The following is a 24,178-nucleotide window of genomic DNA, read 5'->3' as shown; positions in this document are numbered from 1 at the left end:
AATATTAGAGTGAAACAGATCTAATTTAAAGGAGCAAATGAAAAAATTAAAATCACAAATAATTTATTCTTCTGTTAAGAGTTGATGGAGAAGAGTTTTAAATAGCAATGAAGTACACAGTGGTGGGAAATTGGCACAGAACCTAAAAGCATTTAATTCATACCTATGTTCCTCACATTTTCAGTTCAAAACTTGATTTTAATTTGCAACAGATATAAAAAAAAGAAAACTGTTCTGAATTTAAAATTATGGAGGAATGCATCTTTTTATGCCTTATGCATTCAGGTACAGCTTATCATCTAAAAAGATAAAAACACATAATAAACATATTTAACTCCTGGGCCAATTTTAGTTACACTTTTAAAAATATGTACCGAGACAGCCTAAATGCATGTATTTCCATGCAACACACTATGGTGATGCACCTGAGAAAACAATTGCAGGTTGATCTCAAACAGTTTTGTGTTCTCTATGGCTCTGCTGTTAATCCAAGTGATGGCTAACTCACACGCAACACTAAAAATTAATGCAGTTCACAACAGAGTTTGGCATTTAAAAAAATCTCACTAGAACTTGGTCTTGGTCTCATATTAACCAGTATGAAATTGGACATAAAACAACAAATGCCTTCTTTCTTAACTCTCATATGATAAAGTTTAGACAAGAGTTTTACAAAAGCGCCTATACTATTTTTGTTACATAGAAATGATCCTACTAAAAGTTAAATACACTTATGAAATAAAATACATGTCAGCCTATCTATAATTTGTTTTTAAATACTTTGTATATTCCAGCCAGGTTAAATGAACACTTTTTAAAATTCCTTGTTACTGCAATCAGAAAAAAGATCACAGCTTGATTTATGTGAAACCATTACAAGACACTTACAAATCCAATCTGAACATTTTCCTGTAACCAAAATAATATTACAGAAAATTGCCACTGCTAGAAACCATTTTTACAAAAGAGCTTTGCACAAAATATTTAAAAATTAATTCTTTATACTAGACTGTGTTATTGTCCATGATCAGCCTGTCATTAAATAGATGGGGTATTAATTCTGCATACCAGTCTGTCAAGAATGTATGCTGAGTATATATATCTCTCTCATACAACAATGAGACTAACACAATAAAGAATGCATCATGTGCCAATCTATATGGGTTTCTGACCTTGCCCAGTGCGTAGTGTACTGCCTTGCATATTCCATATGAAAAACATAATATATAAAATATTGCTGCTGTAAAAATTTCCCCCTTCCCCTTACAAAAGAATCTGTGGAAAAATATTAAATTCCCTTAACCTTCATAAACATACAATGCTGTTCACACATTTCAGTTTGTAACAGTTTGTTTGATGTACAGTTCTAAGCTCCTTGCAAAATTGAGTATTCTCTGTCCAATATTGCCACCTAGAGTACAGATGCAAAATTATTTTAGAAAGACTATCACTTTTGTTTATAACTAGTCCAGACAGAAAATATACTGAAAAGCAGCCATTTATCAACAATGCAGGGTTGCTTTTTCTTCTGTTTCTCTTGTTTCCCAAACTAGATAGAATAGAATATTGTCTTCAAAAGGAGATGTCCACAATACTGAAGAGGCAATACAGCTGCTAAAATTTACTGGTTGTTTCCTGATTTTTTGTTTTTCTTTCATTGTTGGTAGTTTCCATACTGCCCCTGAGAAGAGAGAGGGAGAGATTGAATGTAAATACAATGGTACCTCGACGTACGAACGACTCGACAACCGAATTTTTCGACTTACGAATGGGGCTAATGGCCACACGCTTACGAATGTCTCGACATCCGAAAGGAAACGGCGGCGGTTTTAGATAGGGATTTTTCGACTTGCGAATTTTTAGATAGGGTTGCTTCGACTTACGAATTTTTCCGTTTCCAATGCATTCTTATGGGAAATCACATTTCCAATGGCATTTTGACTTACGAATTTTTCGACCTACAAAGGTGATTTCGGAACGAATTAAATTCGTAAGTCGAGGCACCACTGTATACTGTTGGTTCCCTTATTTTCCTAGAGCGAAACAACACACCTGGAGTATGTCCCAAACTTGTAAGACTTGCACATACCCCTGAACTTTTCACTTCATCTAAAGCTAAAGGAATGGTAAATGGGATTTGTTTCAAAATTTCAATTGTAAACTGGATACTATTGATTTTCTTAGAAACTGGAACTGGCAGTAAAGACCTTCAGACTTTAACTTATTGTTAAATCCGACAAAACCAGCAGATTGAATTTGTTCACCATATTTAAACCCTGTACCTTTCAAAACTACAGTGTTTCTACGGTGGCTTACAATAAAAAATACAGTATATAAATACAATATAAATAATTATTAGTAGACCCTGTGGAATGTATTCAACTAAGTTTCACTTAGAGCGCAGACCTGGTGAAATTAATGGGCATAACTTAGTGTCCATTAATTTCAATGGGTTTATTCTGAGTAATTTAAGTTGAAATTAATGAACATGACTAACTTGATTGATTTCAATGCGTATACACTGAGTAAAATGCAAGTTGGATACAACCTGTATCTAAGAACAGCACCAAAGCCCAGGAGCTAAATTAAATTTATTGTTTTAGTGAAAATGTATTCTTAATTTTACTCAGGCCACTTTGAGTGTTTTGTAAAAGCTGACTAGAAATTATTTTTAAATAAATAAAACAGCAGAGTTCCACCTCTTGATTCTCTGTGGACTGGAAATATTATAAAAGTTAGAAGACAGAAAAAGCTAGAAGGGAAGTTTTTATGGTGTTGCATTAAACCAACCTGCCACTGCAGGACTGAGGGTTACATGGCACACTGCATAGCTGAGCATTTGTTAGAGAACAATAATGCACACTAACTTTGAATTTTGTTTTAGAATTTTACTTTCAGTAAATTCACTAAACATCAGTTTTGTCAGATTAGCTGTAACCAATTTGTTCCTTCAAAGAGGGCTAAAGAGGATAAACTATGAGCTTGCAAAGACTGAAAACTGAAACGTGTAATAATTTGTACCTGAAATGACAAATTGAAAGCTAAAATATTAAAATGGGAATACAAAAACTGCACCTGGTCATATCCATAAGGCCTCTGTTGTGGTGGTTGTGGGGGCCCAGGCTGCGTAGGCCGATATCCTCCGTACTGTTGCCCTTGCCCTTGGGGATAACCAGAATACTGAGGTCCTGGAGCATTTTGAGAAGGACCTGAAATATTTTAGAGAGCAAAACTGAACAAGGATCAACTCAAACATTCAAACTACAAAGTCAGAAACAAATCATAATCATCAATCCATTTCTTTCAAAACGTCAGAACAGGCTGTTGATCACACCAATGGGCCCTCTAATCCAGCACCCCATTCCCACATTTCCAACTAGATGCCATGGAGAAACCAGTAGACAAGACTGGGTGCAGCAGCACTCTCCCTGCATGGGATTCCCAAAAATGGGCATATAGCATACAGAGGCTTACTGCTTCCATCAGTGGAGGTAAAAAAAAAAAAGTCATTGTGGTTAGTAGCCATTGCTAGCCTTGACCTCCATAAAGTTGTATAATCGCCTTTACAAGCTATTCAATTTAGTGGTCATCACTACCTTTTATGTTAGATAATTCCGTAGTTTACCTAAATACAATGTGAAATACTTTTGTCTGTCCTGAATCTTCCAACAATCAACTTCATTGGATACTCATGAATTCTACTATTATGTGAAAGGAAGACAAACGTTTCTCTATCAACTTTATCCACACCGCACATAATTTTACACCTCTGTCATGTCCCTTCTTATTCACCTTTTCTCTAAACAAGGAAGGCCTAAATGATGCAACCTTTCCTCATGAATCATATAAAGTTTGTGACTCTTCCTTGCATAATATTATAACTCCAGGTTTGCAAGAATAATCTCTGCTATCCAGATTTGAAAGATAACAAGTCATTTTATATGGCAATCTTTCTTCTTTTACGAACATGACAATTTTGTTAAACTGAGCTCATAACAGTGACTTAACAAGGCCAAATTATAATTATCATGTCCCTCTGTTTAAACTCTGGAGAAAAGTACAAAGAATACAACCCTTTCCCCCCTTAATAAATACACCCTGTTATTTTTGCTTTCTGGCAGGCAGTAAGAGTGTGGGGATGAGCCTACAGATAGATGCCCACCAAAGACAAGTGAAGAAACTCTTTTCAAAGCTTTACTTGTCACTTTCCAATCTATCCGCCTTTTCAATAGCTTTTGGTGGCGGAATCTCTTTGTTCTACAATTGGGGAAAAACATTAGAACAAAGCTGTTGGGATCTAGTGTCCAAATTCTTTGATGCCTCCTATAAAGACTCTGCAGGATCCAATTAAACTAAAAGAGCTATGAATATCTAAAAATCAGTAGGGGAACTCTAGTATATAAGCCAAGTCTATTTACACAGTTGTTAACTTAACTTGATCCAACACTAGGAAGCATATTTTTACATATCATAGAGTGAGTATGTATCTACAAGCTGACACATTTGTCATTTTGCACTGGTGAAAGACACTAATACCTTCCAATATCCTCTTTGCCCTACCCAGAAAAAAAATACATACTGCTTAAAGAAGTCTGTTCAACAAAAGCTGCAAACATGTGGTTTACATCCACAATACTTCAGACACAGGACTACCTCCATACTGGGTCAGATCACTGATTTATCTAGTCTCTCTCAAATACAGTATATTAACATTTTAAATGGAACTATGTTATTGGCTTGTTTAAAAGAGAATGCTGTTTAGTATGGTAAGTACACCACTGAACTCCTGCCCACCTACTTGTAAAGTGCAAGTAGATAAATAGGTACCCCTCTGGCGGGAAGGTAAACGGCATTTCCGTGCATTGCTCTGGCTACATGACCCGGAAGCTGTCTGCGGACAAACGCTGGCTCCCTCGGCCTATAGAGTGAGATGAGCATGCAATCCCAGAGTTGTCTGCAACAATGGTCAGGGGTCCCTTTACCTTTACACTACTGAACACTGCTTGCCAATGCAACAACAAGGGCTGTAGAGGGAAGGCTTTCCAGAGAGGACAACATTTGTCCTATTTGCATTGTAGAGGATATCACTTCAATGGTGTACCTTAAGACACCTAAATGGATGCTCAGTGTGATGTTTGACAACTTTCCTCTGAACAGCAAACTCTCATGCCATATCACATATCACAAACTACGCTTGGAAGTCCCATCTGTTTCCAAACTAGACATGGTGCCAGCAATGTGGAGGGAAAGACTGCTGTTCAAGGAACACCTACTAAAAGCCTTCTTGGGCACAAAGTACGAGTACTGCAGTAGTCTGGATGCTGACCAATGCTTATTATATAGCAGTCACACTATAAAGAATATCTAAAGTTGAGTTTAAGAAGGTACTGGTCTTCTGCAGCAGCATCTGCTCCAGCTGGTATTCAGGGATGATGGGAATCTGTTTTCCAGATGTTTCTGGACTACAACTCCCATCATCCTTACCTACAAATTTATACTGTAAACCACCCTGTGATCTTTGGATGTAGGGTGGTATAAAATTTTACTAACTAACGACAACACCCTTACTTTTAGATCTGGTATAATTGAGGCAGCCTCATGTTTGTTTACTAGGCAACACTGACTGTTACCAGTCGGGTCCATTCAATGCTGTAAGAACAAAAGGATGCTTACACACATTAAATTCCCCACTCTCTCCTTTCTACTGCAGCCCCCCGAAAGGCATTTCCTGAGGCCTGGCAAATGGGCTGCAGTGGGAGGCTGGATATTGGAAAGAGCAGGAGACATCAGCATGGTGGGTATTGCTGCCACTTAACTAGATGCTGCAGGGGCAGGGCTGTGCAGGCACACTGGAAGTGTCAGTCCAATGGCCCCACCCTGCCCTAGCATTGTTCAGCTAAGAAGGCAGGGACAGCTGTGTTAGGAGGACAGCTCCACCACACCAAACTAGCCACTCTTGGGAGAGTGCAAGTCACCTCTACCCAATTCTCTGCCAACCCCCCCAATGACATCTGATGCCTTTGTCTTGGGAAAAGGTTTTCAAGGGTGAAAGGGGCTGCAGTGGGAAAGAGGGGATGCAGAATTCCCTTTATATAAGCATCCTTGTACGAATATTGCATTGGATACAACCCAATGAATTCCTTAACCAGGCAGAAATTTGTTCACAGAAGCTTCACTTCAGTGACCTTCAGTTTGCGTGCACAGATTGCAGTCTGCATCTTAGGCATTAAATGAGGATGAAAATATCTATATTATGTTTAAATTCATATTGCAAAATGGTTCAGAGCAAGGTTAGGCACTGATCTTTCTATTTATGTATGAAACAAATTAAAGCTGTAGAAAATATTAAGAGATGAAGAAATTTTGAAATTTGCTCAGTTTGTTTAAAGCAAAAGATAAAACAAACAAATGCACTCTATCACAGTCTGTTTCAATTTCAGAACTTACAGAAGACCAGAAATATTGTTTTAAATGAACACTGTGAAGACTGTGATCTTGAGTTTATTTAACTTGGAGGTTCTACAGAAATAAACAAGACTAACTTTCAAATAATGGCAATCCAAATGTGTGTATTAGGCATATTCTACCTACGTCCTTCCCAATTACTGTGTAGGAAGGGAACTGAGCCAAAGGATGTCAAAAATGATTTTGAAACTGCTGCTTTCAAATGTTACTTTTAACAGAGTGGAGAAGTGCTATCTGAAAACTTCTGAAAACAGAAGTGAAAACTCCCCATCCTCTCCCCATAGCCACATGGGCAGGGGAGGGGGAGTGTGTGTATAATCCTACTTTATAAACTGCCTGTGGATTTGAACCTTCTGTGACTGTTGGTGCATAATTGCTCTATTGCTGGTGGAAAATTGACATTTTGGTTCCACAGACAGCTACAAAAGGATAAAGGAGTAAACTAAAAGCAGAAAGCCCAGTAATGGGGAACCTGTGGCCTTCCAAAAATGGCTGGATTTCACCTCCCATCCTCTCTGACCATTGGCCATGATGGCCAAGGCTCACGGGAGTTGAAGTTCAACTATATAGGGCCATAGGGTTGCATACCCGACTATATATTTACTCACCATAACCTTGCTGCTGCCCAGGGTAACCTTGCTGACCTGGATACTGCTGCTGTTGATAGCCTTGCTGCTGAGGCGGTGCTTGATAGGCTTCTTGCTGCTGAGCATATTGCGCGTTTCCTGAAACATGAGGTTAAGCAAGGATAGTTAAAGGCACTTTTTCTAGTTCTTTCCCCCCTCGTTTTAATATGCACAGTGAACACCACAAAAACAAAATGAAAATCCAGTCTTGATCTCAAAAACTGAACAAAACCAAGAAAACAAACAAACCAAAACAGAAGGAATTAGGCCAAACAAACTGCAGTTAAAGCCAGATTTTGCAAGGCTAAACTGCAGCATTTTCTGCCAAATGAGCATTAAATTTACTGGAACGTGATGTCATGACATGATGATGCCATGACTATGCTAAATAAATAAAAAAGGACAAAATTAAAGACAGCTACAGAGCACAAACTAGCTACACAAATCAGCAAGCTGTTTCCTAATGGCACTATATTTGTATGTACACATACACACAAAATATACAACTGGACCAATGGATTTATGTTTAAATAAAAAGGTACGATTTGAATAGATGCTAACGGTGTTTTAGTCATTTTACTGCTGTTAGAAACGACAAATTAAGATTTAGATGTTGCAAGAAACTATTCTGAATGCTTCAAGTTCCCTGCAGTTCTCAAAAGCCAGCAACTAGTAGTCTACAAGAACTTTGCATGGGCAGGAAATAGGTTATGTTGTGCAAGATTTTGTTCCTTTGTGGAAGGGAAGAGGAAAAGGAATGTATGTGTGCATGTGTGTGTGAAGGTATATAGATACCTCCTTCGTAGTAATGTTGGGAGGAATCCTCATAAGGCCTATCGTAGCCTTGTTCAGGATACGACGGTTGCTGATAACCGTAATCACTATGACCTACATCAATTCGACAAGAGACAGGAAGAAACGTTAATGGCCTCTGAGTGAAAATCCTAAGAAGTTTTCATCTTACTGAAAAATCAGCGTCAGCTGGAAATACATTAAAAAGAACCTTCAAATTGATTTAGAAGGATTTACCAATATGATTTCCTTTTATACTGAATTAGCACGTGATATAAAAAAAGTCAGCTAATGAAGTAGTTCTAGCAACATCACAGTGAGGGATAGTCTTGAGCTTCTGGTAATCTTTGTTGTGTGTGGGGGAAAGTATTTTTGTCTTTAAAAAATATAAAAGCATTTAGTCCTTTCACATGTAAAAAACCTGAATTTAATTAGAATGAACAAAGAAACCAATTATCATACACCTGTTCTAGTGATTTCCAATTCAAAAGCATATGCTGCTAAAAGCAGCATAACTACAATGAACTTCCAAAAAACTTCATTGCTTTTTTGTATGGCATATCTAAAAAATAATACTTATCTTCCCCTGCCCCAATGTAACTATTATCCACAGCAATCTTTTTTTTGGGGGGGGGGGACACAGGACACAAGAGACAGGACAGCTTTCCTTCCAAATTCTCCTTTATCATATAAGCACGAAAAGGAAATGCTATGGACACCTGCCATTAGGATTCAGTTGGTAAAAGAAACATCCTACCTGATGCTTGCTTTAAGTTCTCACATATTTCTCCTGCTTGTAATTAGAAATCTACTTCATTAAGTAATATTGACCATGGTCAGTAATAATATGCTTCTTTTAGTTAAAAAGTAATACTACATTTTTCAAAATGCTTTCAACTTTTGTGGCAACTACAGTATCTGTATATAAAATCATTCCTGATCATAGGCATCCCAAATTTTATTCAATTGCATATTTTATATCCTGCTACTTTTTGTCAGGTTAAAAATGCCTTTTCATAATTAATGCCATGATTTGCAGATCATGTTATACATGACAACTCTTGCATTTGCCAAACTGAAAAGAACAGAGCAGAACATAGTGGCTCTAATTCATCTAGCTGCAAATGGACTTTTGAAAATGTTCACAAAAGTTACCTATGCCACAGCAGAAGATAACAGAATTTTATGTATTTTATACCATTTATAAGCCACTCTATCATTCACGTTCTCTTGGCGGCTTACACCTCTGGTTTGGTCTTGTGGATAACATCAAGAAGCCAGATAAGACACAGTATGACTCCCAAGAGGGAAGTTGTAGCAGTGATTAATGGAATTTGTAAGAGTGCTTTTGTATGACTCTGCCTTACCATACTTTTACATGTTACAAAACTGGCTCTAACATGAACCATAATTAGGGGTGTGGAAGTCTGATTTCCTGACATGGAGATTAAGTAAATCATGAAAATGATGGTGATGAATGATAAAATGTGATAAAATGCCAGCAAATTCTATCTGAACATGTTTTTTTAAAAAAACACCACACCGTTAATTTGCAACAAATAGTTGCTCTGAAAAAGGTATTATATTGTGTGCCACAAATTAATGTACAAAGTGTCATGTTAGCTCTTACAGCAGCCATGAATCCATCCATATATTTTTAATTTGCCTTTACTACCATATATTAAAATTGAATTTAAAAATCTCCTTTCCTGAGGAACATCCTTGCACTTCCCTATAATATACGACAAGAATTTCTAATTTAAGAGAAAATTTTACAATGCTAAGAGCCAGAATTTGTACTTCCCAAAGTTATGTGATTTCCAAAATCAGAAAAATGTTAAAAGGAAAAATGGAGTTATCTAGAATTCTGCAATACAAGCACAGAATGCAGCCACGAACTGAGTCAAAGTTATTGCAACCACAGCTTGCTCTTTAAACACACACAGAGAAAAGACTTTGAAAGCATATTGGTTGTTTTGTTAACAGCTCTTAAGTAAGTATTGAGCTTTAAAATTTCTTTTTATAAGCAAAATGATATTGAAAAGCAGACATAATACATGACTGCATCAAGTGTTCTACAAACGGTGAAGAATTTAATATATCTTGAGCCAAAAAAGGGAATTCTGATAAAATCTGTATCAGGGTACTAGAACTGATGTTACAAAGTTTATACTTTGAGTGAGCTGTTAAATAAAGTTATCCATAGGGTTTCAGATTACTGAACTTGCAAGCTTTAGTAAATATAAGAAGTGTTCTAGTGATCAGTTGCTAAAAGTTGTTCATCAAATAGCTTTATATATAACTGGTAATGGGCAGGTATGTAAAATGGGAAAATTAATATTATGAGAAATTACCATCAGGGTAATATTGCTGGTTCATGCCTTCTGGAGGACCTTGTCCACCATGACTGTATTGGTCCCCATAATAGTCTTCCTGGCCTGAGTACTGCTGTGGTGGGCCTGAAAAACCACAACCAGTCAATATGTAAATAACTTATTTTCTCTGTTAGCACGCTCACTAATTTCTCAGTTTACTATGAGAAACAGTCCTCATCTAAGACTTCCCCCACCCATGTCACTGTGTTTCAGAAAGCATACTTAATGCTTTGTGACTAAACAGGTATGTATTATATATACAGCAACCTGACTGAATTATATACCCAAGATGATGCGAATATAAATTTCTAAAAACAGAAAGACTATATATATGTGTGTGTGTGTATATATATACACACACACACACATATTTGTTGCTCTTAAAAAAAGAAAAGGAAAAGTAGATAGTTGTTGATAACCATCTCATCTCGTCTAGCGTGCAACTTGTCAATTCCACTCTACATTAGTACAGATTGTACAGTATTCCATATACTGAACATAGATTTCAGCGAAGTTTTATCTTTTTTATATAACTTTTGATTCGAAAAAGAAAATTAGAACAGAAAAATATAGGTTTCAACATTTAGATCCAAAATAGTGACATTTTGGCTTCAAGTACTATTTTGGGGAAGAATATAATAGTACAGGATTGGAAATAGCCACTTGTTTGGGGATTTGCCTTCATGTTCTGAGGCAGAAAAGCTTTGCAAAAGCTAACTCTTTTAGGCCTAAAATGATAAACAGAGCAGGCAAGTACACATGTAAAATTGTGTACTAGAACCTTTTGTGGCCTTCTTCTGTTTAGATAAATACAGAATGTATGTCAAGAATATAGATAGAACAGGATATAGGTAAGAAAATCAGCTGAAAGTTTTTCTTATGTGTTAATTAATCAAGTGGTAAAATTGGCAACTTTGAATCTTACCTTGCTGTGGTGGTCTGTATGGAGGAATCTGCCTCTGTCCTATCATATGGTTTCCTTGGTTAACTTGACCCATCATTGCCATTGGTGGCTGCTGTCCCTGATAATGTTGCCCACCTCCCTGAGGCATGTTATATTGTTGAGAAGGTGGCTGCTGGTGCATCATTGGGCCTACAGTGAGAAAAGCCATAGCAACCTTTTATGCATTCATTCTAACTATAATCTACATTCAAGACAAACAAAAAGAAACCTTAACTTTTCTAATTATCAGCTTTGACAAGAAACAATTTTGGGGCACCAGAAACACAAAATATCTTGCAAATCTTTTTTCTACAAGATAAACAAAAAGTAGTTTAAGGCTAATATACAAAATATAGTAGTTAATAGACAAATACATATTGGGAAAGGCAGAAGCTGCTCAAAAAGAAGGATGAAGAAACCTTATAAAGTGTTGAATAGGCTAGAAAAGTTTCATTGGCTTCAGCTGACCTAGCATAGTGTAGGAGCTTGAAGACTATAATCTAAGATTTCCTGCAACACAACCTTGTGTTTGCTTTAACAATTTGCTAAAACCCTGCTTTGGGTCCTCTGTATAAAAGGCTTGGAAAACCTGCCAACATACAATTTTAGGTACCTTTTCTCTTTATTATAATCACAGTGGTGTGCCAACTCTGCTTCTTCCTACCTACAGACTAAAACCTGCTATGATTTAAACAGTTGTTCACAAAAACCTGTGTTCTTGCTTTCGCTGTGTGGCAAACTGTGGAAAATCCAAGCTGCCTGGATTCACAGCTGCTCTGTCTGGCTCACTTTGAGTTTCTGAACTCTTAACTGATTAATTTTTTTCAGACACTTTCAACAAGTAAAGATCAGAAACCAACTCTACTTTTCAATAGCATAACTCAGTTCCAAATAAACACCTTGAAATCATTTTATCTTATTTGCTGTAAACCGCCCAGAGATCTTCAGATGAACGGTGGTATACAAATTAATTAAATAGAAATAATAAAATAATAATAATAAAGAGTAGAAATTTATTCATTTACCTTGATTTGGTTGCATTGTTATATTTGGTCTAGGACCATAGTTTGCCATAGGCTGTCCTTGGCTCATTGTCATCTGATTCTGTCCAGGCATGCTTTGAGAGGATGGCACTGAATGATTATAACCTCCCATGGACCCATGACTATTTGAAGGCATGTTCATGGAACTGTTTGTCATGTTGAGCTGGTTCGGTCCAGGCCCCTGCATAGGCATGTGATTAGGTCCTTTGAAGAAAAATAATTTCTATATTAATGTCTTGAAACACACAATCACAGAGCTATGATGCTCATTTAGAAATCATCTAGGCTGCTCAATAAGGTTTGTCACTTAACACACTTGGAAGACTGAAATTTCCTGCATATTTAGTCATACTGCCCTTCCAAAAGAAATAACATTTTGCATCACTGTTAGTATTTCCTACATTGACTATAGCTTTGTATGCTGAATGTAGCACTCTATTGATGACCCAAAATCATGTTTATACAGATTTGAAACATTTAAATCAATACCCAAAATAGTTAAAACAATGGTATGGTTAAACAATAGAATTTGTTGACACAAGACGTAGCGATAGCCACCAACTTCAATGGTTTTAAAAGAGCATTAGGCAAATTCATGGTATGTAGGACCATCAATGGCTGCATTCTCCTCCATATACCAGCTACAAGTGGAGGGAATGCTGTTATTTGCAGATCCTGCTCGCAAGCTTCGCACAGTAATCTGGCTGGCTACTCTGAGAACAAGATGCTTAACTAAATGGGCCTTTGGTCTGATCCAGCATGGCTTTTCTTGTGTTAATATGGTATTCAAACAGTAGGGTCTCTTTGATGGAAAAACAAAACAAATGGTGGGCATTCCTTCTTCAATGACATTTTGTGTGCTATTGTCAATCTTTCCCCAGAATAATACAGTGGTAACTCTGGTTAAGAACTTAATTCATTCCAGAGGTCTGTTCTTAACCTGAAACTGTTCTTAACCTGAAGCACCACTTTAGCTAATGGGGCCTCCTGCTGCCGCCGCGCTGCCAAAGCACGATTTCTGTTCTCATCCTGAAGCTAAGTAATAGTACCTGAGGTACTATTTCTGGGTTAGTGGAGTTTGTAACCTGAAGCGTTTGTAACCCAAGGTACCACTGTACAGCCTAATAAAACTGATAAAACATGTAACACTGTTTTGCTTTTATCCTGCAAGCACTGACATGTCACATACTTTTATTCTTTAATAAAAACTTGACTTCAAGTTTAGAACTGAAAAAATCATGTTGAGGTATTGTACACAACTTGCTTGATATACAGCTCCTCCCCCGTCATTGTACCATAGAGAAGATTAGTAGAAATTAGATTTTCTGTCTAAGTGACTTTTCCATCAGCTTCACCTCTTACTTATCACACTAACTTAGAAGTGATAGCATGAGATAATCTTTCAGTGAGAATTTATTCAACCACAGGCCAGTACCTTTCTTCAGAAAGCCTTCTAAACACAGCTGTAACTGTATGGTTTCAGACAGACTAAATTTAGCCAGTTCTGTTCAGAGGAATGCTGTGTGTCAGCTACATCAAAGCCCAAGGGCAGCCTGATAAACACAGAATACAGGTCACATAGCTCTCTAGCTAACAAACTTAGAGAGCTTGTACTCAGGGGGCATTCAAAGCAGTTTTGTCATCAACCATCTTCTATCCCTTGAGCCCACATGTTGTTTCAGTTGCTGAGCAACCCTGGTGTTAATGTCTTCTTTGAGAAAAAAACTTACCAGGCATCTGGCCGTTCATCTGGTTCTGCATGTGTGGTGCAGGAGGGCCCCCACCTACCATACCATCTGAACCCATATTGTGAGAACGTGGAGGTGGGGGAGGGCCGCTCTGACTCATTCCTCCTGGACCCATTGGCATATTCTGTGTGGGTGGCTGAAAGACAATTTAATGAAACAGAAGAAGTTAGTACAATAAATACCCAGCATATACATGTGGTAGGTACATTAACTAAGTTCTTCAGCATGTGCCTTGCTTCTCCTGATATATTCAACTTCCCTCAATACCGGTAAGACTTTGCAGCACAACACTATCTTCCGGTATGACTATTCCAGCACAGACTTTCGCCTCACAATTCAGGCTGTTTCTCGAAGCTACGAACCTGAGTAAACTGTTTTGACCAAACTGTTTTGACCAAACATGAACAAACTGTTTTGACTAAACTGCGGGAGGCAGTGGAAGACAGGAGTGCCTGGCGTGCTATGGTCCATGGGGTCATGAAGAGTTGGACATGACTAAACAACTAAACAACAACAATAGGCTGTTTATTTAGAATGTCAACCTTTTTATCTGTAACTGCTACAAAATAAATTCAGGATTTTACTTTAATGTTGAATATGAAAACAGACTCCCTAGGAAAGTGCTGGACTCTCCTTCATTGGAGGTTTCTAAGCAGTTTGAATGGCCATCTGTCATGGATGCTTTAATTGGGATTCCTGCATTGCAGGGGGTTGAACTAGGTGACTTCAGGTTGCCTGTGGGAGCTTGAGACTCTTAATTGTAAGGTTGTGACTCCGAGTCCTAAGTTGGGGGGAAAGATTCCTGCACTGCATGGGGGTTGGACTAGAAGACTTTTGTCATCCCTCCCAACTCTACAATTCTATGATTAAGCGATCATCCCATAAATTCCCACAGGGACACTGGGATAGAGCAAAAAAATTCTGCTCAGGGAAGAGCATTCTATTGCACCCAAAGAAGAGGAAGCAGGCAATTTTTGCTGATTCTCCCCTCTACTTCCAACCACCTGAAAATCTGCTCCGGAGAGTTGAGGAGGTGTGTGAGGTGGTATGCAGAATTACAGGGGAAATGTTCAAAAATTAACTCCCCTATTACATCAGCAAAAGCCTCAGCTGGGTATTTATTAATGCAAAAGTTTAGAAGGAAAGCAAAATAAAGGTATATAAATGCATGGCAGTCTCCTCTAGGAAAGTCAAAGAGGGTAACTGTTACTATCTTCTCTTTGCCATAGGAACTTCAAAGGACAGAGTACCCATCATACTTCCCATGAGAATCTCCCACAAACAGGGAAGGCTCTTATCATACAGCTGTGTAAATAGACCTGTGAGGTAATCATGAGACACTATTCCCAGGGGAAATTTACCATCTGGTGTAAACCCTGTATATACAGGGGGCAAGATGGTGCTGTGGAAGTGATAAGTGGTGGTGGGAGTCATCATGCTAAAAAAACCGGTAAGTCTAGAGAGGGAGACTTTCTGCCCTGCCCTTTGCAGCAGAATGGCAGTACAGTACCTGCAATTTTAGTACTTTTTAGTTTCTGGTTTTGGCCCAGCAGCTTTAAGTGCCTCTGAACCCAGGGGTTGCTGGAGGACCACATACCCTTGGTAAACTATTCAAAACCCATGCACTCTTACCTTTTAAAAAACCTACTGGGTAATGGGAAATGTGATGTGGATGGCCAATGGGAAGGATGCAGAGACAGCTGGACTGCCCTATACACTTGAGACAATAGCAAACTGTTTTGGCCCCTATTAAATTTTGTTTGTTGGACCTTCTATTATATCTAATCCACCCAAACTTGTCTTTTTTCACCACATCTACCTGAAGCATCTTGCACCCAAAGACATATGTTGTCAATGTGGTGGCAGTGAAACATATAATCTAGTCATGCCCTATAGTGGCAGCGTTCTGGAAAGAAGTCATTGTCTGTGTTAACTCCCTCCTGGGAAAATCCTGAAAGGTCCCCTGCCTGAAACCCTGATGAACTGCTGCCAGTCAGAACAGACAGTGCTGAGCTAAATAGATCAATGCTCTGACTCAGTAAAAGTCTGATTCCTATGTTCCTAAATTTCATTTCTAAAATGCATATTAGACCTGAAGAAACTATACAGCCATTCTTGTGGAACAGCTAAGTTCAGGACTGGGGTTTCAAACGTACACATCTTTCACAAACAAGAATATTAAATGCACTCCTTAACCTAAAGAGTTGAAGTTTTGTTGGTACCCACTATCAGATCATGAAAGTCAGGGAGTGGGTTACTGAATTGCCAGCAGCAGACATAACAGGAAAGAAACTTCAAGTTTCACTAATTTTAACTAAGGCACTGGAACTAAATGTGTGTAGATAAATACCAGGAACAAGAGAAACAAGATTTTGAAACTTGCATCAATTCAGGACATGTCAATTCTTTTAAATAGTATAGGATAAAGATTTTAAAAACATTTTAAAAACATTTTAAAAATCATACTTGGTTTACATGTGTATAACCATGCAATAAATAGTTATTCATGCTTAAGGAAAAACATGTTTGGATCCAATTTTCAAAAAGCTAAGGCATCTAAAAACACTAAATAAGCAGGCTATGACTTTCATGGATGTTAAAGATGTTATATTAAGAAAAACATCTGCCTAAAAGTATCAAGAAAACTATTCTTTCAGACATTAGCAGAATGTTTAAGTTTGAAGAATATTAGTAAGGTTTTCCCAGAGGACATGGCTGAACAAATAATTTGTTTCCTTCAAGAAGTTGATAAAGAAAAACAGGTAAGTATAAAGGAATCTGTTATGTTTTCTTCTTTAGGTGTTCAGCTATTTTTAAAAAGCCCTAGCCTGTACATTTATTCCACTCTTTCATCCATTGTCTATTTATTGCTTAACTTCTAATTCTTTTGCATCAAGTGTATTTTTTAACTCTAGGTACAAGAAAGATTTCAGGTAGTTGCAAGCAGAGATGGGCAAATTCCCCTAGCTAGGCTTGGGATTTGTCTTAAAAAACTGTTCACCTCAAATGTAGAAATAACTTGGATTGCCCAACAACCCCTTCCCTTCCCACTCATCTATCCATCTCTCCCCACCCACTGCACAAAAAGAATTGTGGCAACAGCAGGGGGAGGTAGAGACAGCTAGTATTTTGCTATGGCTGCATACCAGATGCAAGAAGCACTGTGTAGTGTGCAACTTTCTCAACACTGGCAAAACTAGAATTCCTAGAACACCTTGCAGCTGGCATGCAGCCACAATAGCATCCCAGATATCAGGGAGACAAGGGTGGGAGGGTGAACCTTCTTCCTTTCTTCCCTGCTGGAGCAGCATGTTTAAGAGGGTGGGAGGAAGGGGCAGTCAAAGTTCCTCTCCCGCTCAGTTTATAGGTGGAGAAGCCAACCTAATTAGTCTTCCAAGCTATATTTGGATATAGTTCAAATTTATTATGAATAACAAAAGTAGCCAACCTGGTACTCTTCAAAAGCTTTGGGCTACAATTCCCATCAGCTGCCCAAGCCAGCATGACCAATGCTCTAGTCTGATGTGAGCGGCGCTCCAACAGCATCTAGAGGGCACCAATTCAGCCACCTCCCAATTACAACAGGTCTGGCACCAACAGTTGCCCAAGTCAGGCACTGGCTAAAAATGTGCCCCTCACCAGCCCAGCCTGTTACCTATGAACTTAGTGGCTCCAGCTGGTGGTGTGTGGAGGCATCACTTCGAGTTTGGTTCTCATCCATGGCAGCTGGCTAGCCACCATCTCTACTTCCCTATTGGCCTGGGAGTTTCTTGAGAATAGAAAAAGGGCTCCTTCACAGAGCCAGGCATTTGGGCAAGGTGGTTAGGTGTTTGGTTGACCACAGCCGCTAGACAGGCTTTAACAATTCTAAAGCTTACTTTTTCTGTTTTAAAAGTCCTAAGCCACTCTTGCAAACTGCAGTACCACCACAGGCATTCTTCCACAGAAAGGCTGGATCTTGTTAACGGCTTTTGGTCTTCTCTAAGAACCAAGGTGCCAGAGAAGTTTCCTGCAGTGGTGCTCCTGCCACCATAGAAAATAGTATTTTTTGAAAAAGAGGGGGCAGTAGGGAGATGATGTTGATGGTGCTGCACTGTGCTGTAAAGAAAAGGGTGTGTTGGGGACATCAGCAACAAAAACTAGCATGGAGGTAACAGAGAACAGTGATGTGTTTTTGGCTAACAACTCTTGGCAAGGCTGAATTTCCAAAGGTTTGTGATGAGGTACTACTATGCAACCATAGGGCACAACCTTAGTGTGTTAAGTGGCATTTTCAATCAATCGAATATTAGGTTAAGTTTCAGTGCCTCAGTTGCATTAAATGGGATGGCTCTGAATAACTGTGGGTGGAAGGAAAACAGCTGCAACTGCTTGCTGAAGAAGTTGTATTACAGCTCATGTAATGCTATGCTAAGTAGATTCTATAGCAATTATCATGCTTCCACCTGTGCAAGTAGTTATGCAACCTCTTACGCAAGCAAAAAAAGGGAACCTTTTCTCTCTCTTTCTTGTAACACTAGAACTCAGGGAAGATACAGGACAAAAGAAAGTACTCCTTCACAATGTTAAGCTATGGAATTCACTCCCACAAGAGGCAGTGATGGCCACCAACTTGGATAGCTTCAAAAGAGGATTAGACCTTTGGCCTGATCCAGCAGACTCTTCTTATGCCCTTCAGCAACTGGAAGAATTTGTTGCATGGAGTTAGTATTTTAAAAACAAAATGTAGCACCTTACCATATCCATAAAGAGACTTGGTAATCTGTGCTAAAATAGTCAAGGTATAATCTATTTATTTTATTTATTAGATTTATATACTGTTCTTTATCATAAGATCTCAGGGCAGTTCACAGAATAAAATACAGGATAAAAACAAGTAAAACAAAACAGCAAAACAAGAATCCCCCTTCCCACATACACATTTAAAAGGCTGTGGAATAGTAATCAGCCAAAGTAACATTTTTGCCTGTTGCGTAAAAACATATAGTGAAGGTGCTAATGAAATCTCCCTGGGGACAGCATTCTACAAATGGGGAGCCACTACAGAGAAGGCCCATTCTCATGTTGCCACCCTTCAGACCTCACATGGAGGAAGCACACAAAAAAGGGCCCCCTAACGTAGAATCTGGGAAATTTATATGGGGAGAGGAGGTTCTTCAGGTATTGCGGTCCTGACTGAGCCATTTAAGACTTTATAACTCAAAACCAGCACTTTGAATTGGGCTGGTTTTAATTATGACGGATCCTGTAGAGTATTAATAAATACAACCTTTTCAATGAAATCAAGCAAGTGTTATTCATAAGGTTCTATTTTAGTAATATACTGCAAACAGAGATATATGGGGGAAAGATGTTTGTTACAAGGTAGAAGAAGCCATGCAGAAAAATTAGTACAGATATTTGTGATTAAACTTTTCTTGAGGTACATTTTTACATTAGAAAGAGCACACACAATTGTCTTTACAAGGTACTTACTGGTGGCAGTATAGATTGCATATTTTGATTGGAGTCTGCTATTGTGGCTAGGTAGACCAAGTTTGTATGCAGCAATTGCTGATAACTATAAAATAAAGAGTATGTTTACAATTTAAGGTTAAACATTCATGTCACTACTGTCAAAAACTGCAATGTAGCTATTGTAATGGCAGCCTCTTATGAAGACTTTGCACTGGGCTACACTTAAAAACAACTCAGAAACAGGAATTGGTGTAGAATACTCAAATTCTGGTCTCCACACAATGGCTATTAATTAGTTTTAGGCACCACTTCTAGGTGCTGCTTCTGACATCTTAAAGTTCTTGAAAGCCTTATTCCCACATATCCTAAGTACCTTCCTGTGTAGATGGTTGATAGTTGAATGGGGTATTTTGAGTAATGCTGGTTGTAGGGAGCACACAGTTGTCTTAATTTGCCTATTCAAAATTTTACACCATGATGGCCCACACATATGTGCATGTCACAAAAGTGATATACCAGGCATGTTCAACTTTCAAGAGACTGTGATCCACTCCCAGTATAAAATACTGGCAGTGATCTACCCATTGTCACTGGAGGGATGAGGAGCGTGTGCAGGGTGTGTGTGTGGAAGGAAGTGGCTAACTGGACACGGGAGGGGGGAGTTTAAATGGGGGGGAAAGGAAAGGAAGGCAAAAGTTCTCTCTGGGGAGCCAGTTGGCTTCTCTCTTCCCCCCAAGCCAGCCTTTTCTGTCTCCTCTCCTCCTTCTCCCTCCTGTCAAAGTTGATGCAGATCCCGATATCTCCTTCCTCCATCAAAGGGAGCCGCGCAGCTGACTTGGATCCCGATCACACTTGCCCTCCCTCCTTTCCCCCCATTGTCAAAGGGATCCAGTGCAGGGGCCGCTGCTGCAGCTGCAGCCAGGCCAGGGGGCAGTCGAGCAGACAAGAAATGTTGCCACCCCACCCCAGTGCTGGGTTTTGTAGATGCCGCTGCCGCCAAGGCCGGGCTGCGCAACATTCCTTGCGCTTCCTGCATGGCCTGGCCTTCCCTGCTGCTGCGGCGGAGGGACGACAACATTCCTATGATTGAGCAGGATCACTCTCGTGATCTACTGCTTGATCACAATCGACTGGTTGGACATGTCTGAGATATACTAACAAGCTAACTGAACAGAAAAAAATATTACTTGTACCAACCAACACCAGACTAGATATAAGCAGAAGTTAGAGATTATGCACTTGCTTGCATAATGTGTTTTGTGCACCTGAATAACCTGTCGTGTATGCACAGCACATTATTTTAGAGCTTGGTTAAAGTGAACATGGCAAGAATGAACATGAATTACATTCAGATAATTAACTTACTGAGAGCACTCTGAGGTTTTGCCTTTGTTCTGGTAGTCCATTATACACTGAATGAGATGGTTGTTTTCATCCAACATCTGTAATAATAAAACAGATTCTCAATAAGGTCAATCCATTCAAGCACCCACTGAAATCTATTCTTCCAAATCTCTTTTCTTTTTTCTTTCAGAGTCGCTGCCTATCATAGCAACAGGATTACTAATCTCAACTGGAGCTAGATTTTGTCACAATCTGTCTTTTCAACCCAGATCATTAACTTTTTTGGTCCCTGTTGTGGAATCCAGAGTTCAGCTTCATTACCACTACTATTTACCGGTATCTGTTGTACTTTTTCCTCAGTATGGAGGAGGGTACAGCAACATATCTAACTGATTTTCCCAGTTTCCCTTTTAGCTAACAAGAACTTCAAGTTCCACCACAATCTTAAGCATATTTAAATTTAAATTTAAATAGTGGTATTAAGAATGACAGAATTAGAAGAAGTGTGCATGCACACAAAAGCTCATACCAATGGCAAACTTAGTTGGTCTCTAAGGTGCTACTGGAAGGAATTTTTTTAGAATTAGAAAAGTCAGACAACCTAAAATCAAATGAGCTTCATTTGAGTAAGTGCGGGCAATTAGGTATTTTGAAGCAGTCAAACTGCTGGAACACTTTAGTTTTCTAGTCATATATGGATTATTCCTTTCCCTCCTCACCCCCACAATAATTATTTACTCACAATTTTTAGAAAGAAAAAAAATAGTAATTTCTGCTTTCAAGAAATGTCATTTGGAGCTATGACACTTCATTTTTCCTGTCTTATGCAGTCACTATAAAGACAAAAAAATTCTACTATAACTACTTCTATTACTTCAGTTAGTTAAAAACATCAAATTCTTGATTCTGCACTTATGAAGTTAGCTACCAGAGATAATATAGAACTTAAAATTGTGTAATTTACTTAAACAGAATCAATACTCAAGCACCAGTTTGACCAAATGAAAGTATATTATCTTATTGCAATCCTGAGACCACCACTGATAGACTGGTCTTATTAGTTCCATATTGCAGGTGACTTAAGATGAAACTGTATGGTTTGAAAAAATCCACCATGCTCAAAAAGAAATGTAACTTCTAGTTCAGTCACTTAGAAACAGTTCTGGGACTTCAATGAATTGGTGTTAAAACTGTAGCCTCAATGTCTGCAAAAGGATGCAGACCATCAAATTCTTAGTTAACTGCCAATGCCATGAATTAAGCAACACCAGAAACCATAACATCTATATGCTTTCCACAGTGATCTTTCCAGTTCTGCAAGTGTTTCCACCATCAGGTTTCTCAAGTTTTCAACAGTACTTTTGCATTACAAATATATCTTTAGCACCTTAACAGTCCCATACCCTGTTACTAACCTATCCATACCAGCCCACCCTCCTTTTCAATCATTTCCCCTGAAGCATAACAATTTAACTTACAGCAACTCTTTAAAATCTTCACTCTTCTAAACTATTTAACTTACTTTTAAAGTACTTCAGCTGAAACATACACCTCCAGATCCAAGTTTTTAATTTTAACTGCTCCCCAATTTCATACTGAAACAGTAGGTAAGAGCTATGATTTCTCTTATATTCTGCCTTCACCACTGTGTTAATACTGAATGCCTGCTCTTATATTACTCAGTAAATAATTATTTGTGACACCACCACCACCCCCAACCTCAGTAGATCATGAGTTAGCAACACGCTGGATGCTGTGGGCCTTCGGGGTGGGGAGGAGAGGTAGGAGAGAGAATCACTTATAATTAGTGGGACATCTCTGGCATTTTCACATCCATGTAACAAGATTTTCTGCAATTTCTTGAGCAATTCCAGCTAATGCACTCCTCCTTCCCCTCCCCTATAATCCATTTAGCTCTACCATTCCCGTCCACTCCATGATTATGTTGTGTGGGGCCGCAGCTTGAGCTTTCCCGATTTCCAACATTTATTATTACTGATTTCATTTATATCCCACGTTCAGGGCCTCCAAGTGGCATGCCATGGCTCTCCCCTTCCTCATTTAACCCCCTCCCACCCTCAAATAACCCTACTGAATTCGGCTGAACTGAGAAGCAGTGACTGGCCCAAGGCCACCCAGAGGCCATCAAGGCGGAGTGGGCATTTGAAACCTGGTCTCCCAGGTCCTAGTCCAGCACTTTTAAACCTACAGTACTACTACAACTGCACTAGCTATCTCGACGTATACAAGTCACAATACTACTACTACTACTACTACTACTACTACTGACTTTTAGAAGACACCTGAAGGCAGCCCTTGTTTAGGGCAACTTTTAATATTTGATGAACGATTGTATTTTAATATTTTGCTGGAAGCTGCCCAGATGGGCGGGGTATAAATTACTACTACTACTTCTACTACTACTATTTAAAGTGGGAAGTCGGTGCGGCTCTACGTGTTGGATATTCAAGCCACCTCTATCCCACCCCCTCCCGTCAACCCCTTCATACGGTAGTCACAATAGCGGTCTACCTCGCAGGGCTGCCACAAGTTCAACCCCTCCATTAAGCGGGGAGGTGTTGGGACAGGGAAAGAGAAACGGTTAAGGACTACTTTTTTGGGCTCCCAAAGTCCCGAGCAGCCCCACGCGCGAGCCGGGGCGCCGACCTCCCTCACCCCCCTCTGTAAGGCGGGGAGGGGGCGGCGGATGAGACCCGTCCCCGGCTTCGGCAGCCTCGCCCGGCCTAGGCCCCTCAGCCCACCTTCTGGATGGCAGCCGGCGTGATCTCGCCCTTCCCCCGCTGCCTGGGGGCTGCGAACGCCACCGACATCTTGGGCCCCCGCGCGAAGAAGGGCCTCGGCGCGCACGGCGGCGGCTCCCCGCTCCGCCTCCTCCTTACTGCCAACTCCCGCCTCTGAGGCAGCGGCGGCGACAGCGGCGGCAAAACCCTGGGAAAGAACAGCGGCGAGCTGTGGAGGAGGAAGCGGTTACCCGTTGGGCCGAGCCATCCCCACTCTCAAAACAGGGGAGGGGACGGAGCAACGTCCCGGCCACCCCCCCGCCAAAGGGGACACCGGGTGCCAGCGTGTCCCGGCGGCGCGATGCTGTTTTCGAGTCAGCTCCCCGTAGCTCCGTTTCTAAACGGAACGTCCCCGTTGCCGTCCGGAAAATGCGCCGGTGAGGACTGTTAACGAGCGCACCCCTTTTCTACGATAATGGTACGTTCCTACCCGACCTCCTTCGAGCGATGACAAATGTTACAGCCCCAGAGGAGGGGGCGGTCGGGAAAGAAGTTCTCTGTTGATCTATTCCCGCCCCTGCCTCCCCCCCCCCACCGCCCGTTCCTCGCATCATTGGTCCAGCCCACTCTTTTCTGAGCCTGGC

At 39.8% G+C, this 24,178-nt stretch overlaps 1 protein-coding gene across 3 annotated transcripts; it reads right to left on the bottom strand.

Moving 5' to 3' along the window:
- Positions 1 to 46: 46 nt before the first annotated feature.
- Positions 47 to 23,975, bottom strand: SS18 (SS18 subunit of BAF chromatin remodeling complex). Of its 3 annotated transcripts, XM_035125578.2 has the most exons (11): positions 23,556 to 23,975; positions 20,815 to 20,891; positions 19,468 to 19,552; positions 13,975 to 14,128; positions 12,227 to 12,448; positions 11,184 to 11,351; positions 10,238 to 10,342; positions 7,887 to 7,979; positions 7,074 to 7,190; positions 3,076 to 3,209; positions 47 to 1,681 (listed from the first exon to the last, which is right to left on the bottom strand). In XM_035125578.2, exons 1-11 carry the CDS (start codon positions 23,622 to 23,624, stop codon positions 1,655 to 1,657), a joined length of 1,251 nt encoding a protein of 416 aa, XP_034981469.1. In that variant the 5' UTR covers positions 23,625 to 23,975; the 3' UTR covers positions 47 to 1,654. The 3 variants fall into 3 exon arrangements, with proteins under 3 accessions (XP_034981469.1, XP_034981470.1, XP_034981471.1); XM_035125579.2 differs by lacking the exon at positions 7,887 to 7,979 and having other exon boundaries at positions 23,556 to 23,966; XM_035125580.2 differs by lacking the exons at positions 7,887 to 7,979; positions 10,238 to 10,342 and having other exon boundaries at positions 23,556 to 23,952.
- Between the last annotated feature and the right edge of the window lie 203 nt (positions 23,976 to 24,178).

Source organism: Zootoca vivipara, chromosome 8 (genome assembly GCF_963506605.1).
Source record: "Zootoca vivipara chromosome 8, rZooViv1.1, whole genome shotgun sequence".
Taxonomy (NCBI): domain Eukaryota; kingdom Metazoa; phylum Chordata; class Lepidosauria; order Squamata; family Lacertidae; genus Zootoca; species Zootoca vivipara.
Note: the sequence above shows the minus strand (reverse complement) of the source record. Positions and strands in the feature narration are given on the sequence as shown.